The sequence below is a fragment of the Erythrolamprus reginae genome, chromosome 2 (genome assembly GCF_031021105.1).
Source record: "Erythrolamprus reginae isolate rEryReg1 chromosome 2, rEryReg1.hap1, whole genome shotgun sequence".
NCBI classification, from domain to species: domain Eukaryota; kingdom Metazoa; phylum Chordata; class Lepidosauria; order Squamata; family Dipsadidae; genus Erythrolamprus; species Erythrolamprus reginae.
The window spans coordinates 191,256,157-191,264,712 of record NC_091951.1 but is presented as its reverse complement, the minus strand read 5'-3'; the positions used below and the strand labels follow the sequence as shown (position 1 = coordinate 191,264,712).

Sequence of the window (8,556 nt, the reverse complement as noted above, 5' to 3'; positions counted from 1 at the left end):
TTTTAGTGGAAACATTCAAGACTATCGCTTGCCAATTCCTGCTGGTTTTATATAGGGAAGGCTGATGTTAAATCCAGACTGTAAGTACAGGATGGTTGTTTCCAAAAAAATAAAATATTGCTTTGGCATCTTTACACTTGTATCAGAAGCAAAAAGTGTGTCAGTGCAGATAGACTGAAAGATTCTGACCCCTCAGGTAATCATTTGTATCTGGCTGCCTTAAATGGTTACACATTTGTGCATCCATTGGTTTCAGCGAAAGACGTTTGGGATATAATCCACCACCTGCCCAACGAGTGGTTTCTCTAGTCTAGTGGGACAGTTTCTAGCCCATTGAAAGAGTCCACAACACATCTGTGAAAAGCTCTGCATGTATAGATAGCAAGTCCTTGACAGGTTCTAGCTCAGGAGTCTCCAACCTTCGCCATTTGTGGCCTTCAACTCCCAGAATTCCTCAGTCAGCTGAAGAATTCTGGGAGTTGAAGTCCACAACTCTTAAAGTGGCCAAGGTTGAAGACTCCTGCCCCAACTGTATCCTGGGGTAGCTGAAAGAAAATACAGAGACTAAGGAGGAGGGAGATTCCCTCTCTGTCTGTCTGTCTGTCTGTCTGTCTGTCTGTCTGTCTGTCTGTCTGTCTCTCTCTCTCTCTCTCTCTGTCTCTCTCTGTCTCTCTCTCTCTCTCTCTGACTCTCTCTCTCTCTCTGACTCTCTCTCTGTCTCTCTGTCTCTCTCTGTCTCTCTCTCTCTCTCTTTCTCTCTCTCTCATCAAAGCAGCTTAATTGTAGCTAAGACGAAAAATCCAACTTGAGTCACGAGAGGCTTCTGTGACCCATGAACTAAAAGAAGGACCATCCAAGTCCAAAGATAAATATTTATTTTATCATATGAATATGGCTGCTCTTCTTACAAAAGGAAGCTGAAATGTTAATAACCATCAACAGATATAATCAGTTACAAATCAAACAACACAATGCATTATAAGCATAAGCTATATTTACATTTCCAATACTTCACTCTCTTCAAATGATTTTTCCCCTTATGTTTCTGTGTTCCAGGATTCCTTTTATGTAACTGGAACACTTATTAAAAATAGTATGCTTGTGTCAGTGGATCAGTGGATACTGAAACTTTCAGACTAAACATAACATAACCAACATCCCTCTCTGTCTCTCTCTCTCTCTCATTTTCTCATTCTCTCTCTCTCCCCTTTCTCTCTCATTCTCTCTTCTCTCTCTTGTTCTCTCATTTTCTCTTTCATTCTCTCTGTCTCTCCCCTCTCTCATTCTCCCTCTCCTTTGTCATTCTTGCTTTCATTCTCTCTCTTTCATTCTCTCTCTTTCATTCTCTCTCCCCCTCCCATTCTCTCATTCTGCCTCTCCTCTCTCTCTCTCATTCTCTTTTTCATTCCCTTTCATTCTCTCTCACTCTCTCCTCTGTCTCCTCTCTCTCTCTCTCTATCAGTCTCTCTGTCTATCCCCTCTCTCATTCCCATCATTCTCTCTTTTTCTCTCTCTCCCTCTTCCTCATCCACCCCCCTCCCCCATTGGTTTGGGTTTTTATCCTTAAAAGGAACAGAAGCTCCATTGGGAATTGTAGCAATTTTTTAAATTATTCCCTTTGAAGGAGACTTGTAAGAATTCAGAATTTGCACCTTACATTCAAAACTCTGCCCTGAGTCCATCCAATCATAAATTTGATTAATTAAATAAATAAAACCTAACTTGGTTTCATGAAAATCTCCTGCCTCTTCCATGACTTTTGGGTAACCAGGGTTGCTATTTCAGTGATTGACAGAAACATTACCTTGGCAACGTTGCTCTGGGAAGACATAGCGCCCATCGGATGTCACTGCCCGTTCTGAAAAACAGCACAATTGTTACTGAAGAGGCCACAGGAGAAAAAAAAATATCTTGTAGCAAAGGGTGAAGACAGGTTTGAAGGTAGCCAGAATCTGTCTATACATTCTGGATGAGTTTACGGAATGCTGTGACATAAGATGGCTTGTCTATTGTTCCCCCCACTCCTACAGGGTAGGAACCCAGCCAGTCACCTTGTCAGTTTAGCCTGCTTTCGGTTCTGGTGAACGGAATTCTCATCCATTTTTTAAGACACGTTTACGATCTTCATAAAATTCATAAAATCATATACCAAAATGTCCTTCCTGTTAGTGACTACTTCACCTTCAACCACAACAACACACGAGCACATAACAGATTCAAACATGACATAAACCGCTCCAAACTAGATTGCAAAAAATACAACTTTAGCAATAGGGCGATCAAGTAAGTAAGTAAGTAAGTAAGTAAGTAAAAATATTCTGCATTGTCTAGCAAACGTTATGTAGCTTTGGCAACTGGAATAGTGGAGAATGCTGTAAATCAGGACATGGAAAACAATTACTTCCACATTGGATCCTAAACACCCAAAATTAGTTGACCTCATCAAAGGATTAGGGATGAGAGGAAGACTATGTCACATGGATATGTCCTTAAAGAATGCTTAGCAAGGTGTCTTTGAGGTAAAATGAGAAAAATCTTTTTCTTTTGGTCAGCCTTACAGTGATCTAAAATTTTTACCATATCCATATAAATGTGTGTATATATAGTGAAAATTATAGACAATGGCATGGCTGACCAGAGGAACAAAATTTCCTCATTTTACCTCAAAGATGTCTTGTAACTGTTCTTCAATATATCTGAGAAGAGAAGAGAGGAGAGGAGAGGAAAGAGGAGAGGAGAGGAAAGAGGAGAGGAGAGGAAAGAGGAGAGGAGAGGAGGGGGAAGGTGAGGTGAGGTGAGGTGAGAGGAGAGGAGAGGAGAATAACAGAATTGGAAAGGACCTTGGAGGTCTTCTAATCCTAACCACTGCTTAGACAGGAAACTCTACACCACTTCAGACAAATGGTTATCCAACATCTTCTTAAAAACTTCCAGTGTTGAGATAAGGGGGAAATTTATGAGGATAACATGAGGGCAGTATAGTAGTTACTGTAATGTCATAAGGGTAACCAATAAATGTTTTCTACCTTTGAGGTTAGAGAAAGAAGTATACATTATAGGATGTTAATCGCAGTGAAAGCATTTTCAACAAAGCCACTAGCCTTGAAACACTTTTATCTCTTTTCCCCTAAAGTACAACAACACGGTGGTAGATGAATGATTTCGGAGGCTTAGGCGTGCCTCCTATGTTCACCATTTATCATGCTATAAGCACTCACCACGGTCAACTATGAATCTCAGCTTCTGAATAGTGGCCAAGTTCCCATTGACTCTATAGATTCCATCTGCATCCAGCCCTGAAAGAGGACAGAACTGTTGTGAAACCCCCACGTAAATCAATTCAATTTGAATTTATTACAGTCTTAGATCAGAGACCAGAACAAATAAAAACACTCAGTATATATACAATTGAAAATTCTAGTATAAAATAATAAAACAACTAAAATCTATAATAAAATCCAGTCTGCCAATTAGAGAGGGTCTGACTATTTATTTATTTGTTTGTTTGTTTATTTATTTTTATTTATTTATTATATTTGTATGCCGCCCCTCTCCGAAGACTCGGGGCAGCTCACAACAGCAATAAAAACAATGTAGCAGTGGAACAAATCTAATATTAAAAACATATAAAACCCTATCATTATTTTAAAAAACCAAACAGCACATTCATACCAAACATAAAACAAAGTATAAAAAAGCTGGGGGAAAGGTGTCTCAACTCCCCCATGCCTAGTGGTATAAGTGAGTCTTGAGTAGTTTACGACTATACAGACTATACGACTATACAGTGCTCCCTTGACTTTCGCGGGGGATACGTTCCACGACCGCTCATGAAAGTCAAATTTCTGTGAAGTAGAGACGCTCCCTTCCTTCCTTCCTCCCCCTTCCTCCATTCCTTGTTTTATTTACCCCCAGAACCCACAGGGGCAACGGGGTGGCAAGCTGGGGGCTTTGCTGCGCTCGCTGCCAGCGTCTCCCATGGTGGCGGCGGCAGCAGCGGTGCTCAGGGTCAGGGAAGGGGAAGGGGAAGGTCAAGGCAAGAGGGATCCAGGCCAGGACTCAAAGCCGGGATGCCAGGCTGGTCAGCTGGGAGGTTAGACACTACCACTAAGGGAGACAGCTTAGGTGGGTGAGGGAAGAAGAGACAGCAGCGGGTGGCAGTAAGGCTCACCTACCTCTCTGTCCACGGCTTCCACACATTGTTGAACAAACCGGGGTACTGTGCCCCCTTCTCGCTGGCACAGGGCTTCTAGTCGACAGCCAAAGACTTGATCTGGAACAAAAAATGGAAACGGTGAAGCAACTGAAGATACTTTGTTCTCGGGGAGCTACAATTATCTCTCCGCCAATAAATAAATATAGATGAGCAATTTGTACAATCCTAGCCCTATTTTTAAAATACCTACACAAGATCATGGTGCTAAAGTTCAACAGTAAACCAGATTTTTTACTGTTTCTGTACATACAACAACAACAGAGTTGGAAGGGACCTTGGAGGTCTTCTAGTCCAACCGCCTTCTTGGATAGGAAACCCTACACTACTTCAGACAGATGGTTATCCAACATCTTCTTAAAAACTCCCAGTGTTGGAGCATTCACAGCTCTGGTGGCAATACATACCCATGGACTAAAATCAACTTACTAAACTTTTCCTTGCTAGATTTATTTATTTTGTTTTAAATCCCATGGCCAATTAAAAATAGTAAAAAAAACCAAACCTATGTTTCCACTTTTGTAGTTCCACTTGTTTCCCTCAACCACAAAAAACATTATGACAGTGTCGCCCAAACCCTGATAGGGTTTAAAAATAAGTACCTAACAATGCTGATTTTTGTACATTTGAAAAGCCATAATCTCTACCCAGCCTCCGTTGCAATGAAACTACAGGGATCTGCATTGTTACCTCTGATCAATCCTTTCTCCTGTAAACTTCGCAGGGGTGGCCTCTTGGCGATGAAGCGTCTCAGCTTGCTTTTGACCCTTTTCTTGTAAACTCTGCCAGGACTCCCAGGGGCTAGAGGAGGAACAGAAGCCAAGAAAAGAAGTTAAGGCAGCTGTCATTCCCTCATCCACACATAGGAAACAATAGCCCTACTTTCCTTTCTTCGTTCGTTCGTTCCTTCCTTCCTTTCTTTTTCTTTCTTTCAAGTTCAGTTGGTCTATACTTCATTGCAAGTTTTCAGATAATTTTTTAAACCGAAGCCCAATAAAATCTTGGGTCTGGATTTTGATCATGTTGTTGTTGTTGTTATTATTATTATTATTATTATTATTATTATTATTATTATTATTATGTCAATACAACACAGCAAACCAGATCACTATGCTGGATTTCGTATTTCATCACCAGTCGGGCGCTTCCCAAGCACCTAGGACTGCGTGATGTAGCGGCGAATTATGTTTGCTGATCCAGTAAAGTGGCCTTTTGCAATTGACAGAGATTTTGTCAATTCCGATGGTTTTCAAATGTCCACTGAGATCCTTTGGCACTGCGCCCAGCGTGTCAAGTACCACTGGGACCACTTTCACTGACTTATGCCAGAGTCATTGCAGCTCGATTTTTAGATCTTCGTATTTCACTAATTTCTCTAGTTGCTTCTCCTCAATTCTGCTGTCTCCTGGGATTGCGATGTCGATGATCCATACTTTCTTTTTATTCGCAATCAGGATGTCTGGTGTATTATGCTTCAGAATTCGGTCAGTCTGAAGTCGGAAGTCCCACAGTAGTTTTGCTTGTTCATTTTCGACCACTTTTTCGGGCTTATGATCCCACCAATTCTTTGCCACTGGTAAATAGTAGTTCCGGCACAAGTTCCAGTGGATCATCTGTGCCACAGCATCGTGTCTATGCTTGTAGTCAGTCTGTGTGATCTTTTTGCAGCAGATGAGTATGTGATCGATTGTTTCATCTGTTTCTTTGCAGAGTCTGCACTTTGGATCGTCTGTTGATTTTTCAATTCTGGCTTTGACAGCATTTGTTCTAATGGCCTGTTCTTGTGCCGCCAGTATTAGTCCTTCTGTCTCCTTTTTGAGTTTTCCACTTGTAAGCCGTGACCAGGTCTTTTCTTTATCCATTTTGCCTTCAATCTTCTCCAAGAACTGGCCATGCAATGTTTATTATTATTATTATTATTATTATTATTATTATTATTATTATTATTATTATTATGTCAGTACAACACAGCAAACGAGATCACTATGCTGGGTTTCGTATTTCATCACCAGTCGGGAGCTTCCCAAGCACCTAGGACTGCGTGATGTAGCGGCGAATTATGTTGCCGATCCCAGCCTTTTGCAATTGACAGATGGAGATTTTGTCAATTCCAATGGTTTTCAAATGTCCGCTGAGATCCTTTGGCACTGCGCTCAGCGTGCCAAGTACCACTGGGACCAGTTTCACTGGCTTATGCCAGAGACATTGCAGCTCGATTTTTAGATCTTCGTATTTCACTAATTTCTCTAGCTGCTTCTCCTCAATTCTGCTGTCCCCTGGGATTGCGATGTCGATGATCCATACTTCCTTTTTCTCCGCAATCAGGATGTCTGGTGTGTTATGCTTCAGAATTCGGTCAGTCTGAAGTTGGAAGTCCCACAGTAGTTTTGCTTGTTCATTTTCGACCACTTTTTCGGGCTTATGATCCCACCAATTCTTTGCCACTGGTAAATAGTAGTTCCGGCACAAGTTCCAGTGGATCATCTGTGCCACAGCATCGTGTCTATGCTTGTAGTCAGTCTGTGTGATCTTTTTGCAGCAGATGAGTATGTGATCGATTATTTCATCTGTTTCTTTGCAGAGTCTGTACTTTGGATCGTCTGTTGATTTTTCAATTCTGGCTTTGACAGCATTTGTTTTAATGGCCTGTTCTTGTGCCGCCAGTATTCGCCCTTCTGTCTCCTTTTGAGTATTCCACTTGTAAGCCATGACCGGGTCTTTTCTTTATCCACTTTGCCTTCAATCTTCTCCAAGAACTGGCCATGCAATGCTTATTATTATTATTATTATTATTATTATTATTATTATTAATATTATTATTATTATTATCATCATCATCATCATCATTGTTATTATTGTTATTATTGTTATTATTGTTATTATTGTTATTATTGTTATTATTGTTATTATTGTTATTATTGTTATTATTGTTATTATTATTTTATTTCAATTTTCCAAGTTAAAACAAAACAACATACAAGAAAAACATATACCATATTTTTGAAGTATAAGATGCACCTTTTTCCCTCCTAAAAGAGGGTGGAAATGTTGATGCGTCTTATACACCAAATACAGCCATTCTTACTGACCTGAAGCCCTGCAAAAAAGCAAAAAATGGGCCCGTTTTTTAAAATAAAAAATGGGACAATTTTTCACAAAAATTGATCCATTTTTCACAAAAATTGGGTGGACAGGGGTCCGGGGAGTCTACAGAGACCTCCTAGGTACTGGAGGATGGCAAAAATGTGCACGTTTTTGGGGAAAACAGGGTGTTTTTCACCAAGGGTTTTTTTTTTTTTGTTGCAAAAATGAGGTGGGCAAATGGTCTGGGAAGCCTGCAGAGGTCCTGGGGACTGGGGGAAGGCAAAAGTGCCCCCATTTTTATGAAAAAATGAGTGGAAAATTGCCTCTTTTTCACAAAAATGGGGCATTCCTGCCATCCCCGAGTTTCCCGGAGTTCTCTGCAGACTTCCCAGATTCTTTGCCCACCCATTTTTGCAGGGGGGGAAAAAGTCAGGCAAAAATGGGTGGTTTTTTGCCTTTTAATTACCCCATCTAGGATGACTGGAGGAGAAGTCAAGTTTGAAGTTTGTAAAAAGTGTACATGGTTGTAAAAAGTATTCTTCTACACTGGTATTTTCTGAAACAATATATTACTACACCATTTGGTTCAGAATACTTTCTTCCTTGTTTTCCACCTCTAGAATTTAGATGCATCTTATACTCCGGTGCGTCTTATACCTCGAAAAATACGGTAAATCACAACCATATAAAATATGATTCCACTAATACAGCTTTACATCATCGGAATTCTCCTTCCCAATTCTACATTTTTCTAGTTATGGCTATTGTTTTATACCTAAACATTGTTTTATCTTCACCTATTCATTATATACACTATTAACTATTATCCAATAATTATATACTATTACATATGTGCATTATTTATATATACAGTATTATCCTACAACTGTTAAGATTTAAGGTTACGTCTGTCACATTTTCCCTTTCTTATCACATTTTTATGACATTTCATTCTTAATTCACACATTAATTTTATTTTTCTTTTCAAGCCAATCATGACCAGAGTTGGCCTTCTCCGGGTCCCGTTGACCAAACCATGTCGTTTGGCGGGCCCCAGGGGAAGAGCCTTCTCTGTGGCAGCCCCGGCCCTCTGGAATCAACTCCCCCCAGAGATTAGAACTGCCCCCACACTCCTTGTCTTTCGTAAATTACTCAAGACCCATCTATACCACCAGGCATGGGGGAGTTGAGACACCTTTCCCCCAGGCTTTTTTATATTTATGTTTGGGTATGTAGATGTTGTTTGCTTTTTTAAATAT

The 8,556-nt window shown here is 40.3% G+C and overlaps 1 protein-coding gene across 1 annotated transcript in view; it reads right to left on the bottom strand.

Moving 5' to 3' along the window:
- ARHGAP9 (Rho GTPase activating protein 9) overlaps positions 1-8,556 on the bottom strand; it is a 57,156-nt gene that overhangs the window by 1,374 nt on the left and 47,226 nt on the right. The window contains exons 12-15 of the mRNA XM_070736059.1: positions 4,904-5,014; positions 4,172-4,273; positions 3,219-3,296; positions 1,805-1,858 (exon numbers count right to left, since the gene is read on the bottom strand). Of these exons, the coding sequence (XP_070592160.1) occupies positions 1,805-1,858; positions 3,219-3,296; positions 4,172-4,273; positions 4,904-5,014 (345 nt within the window). The remainder of the gene's footprint in view (positions 1-1,804; positions 1,859-3,218; positions 3,297-4,171; positions 4,274-4,903; positions 5,015-8,556) is intronic.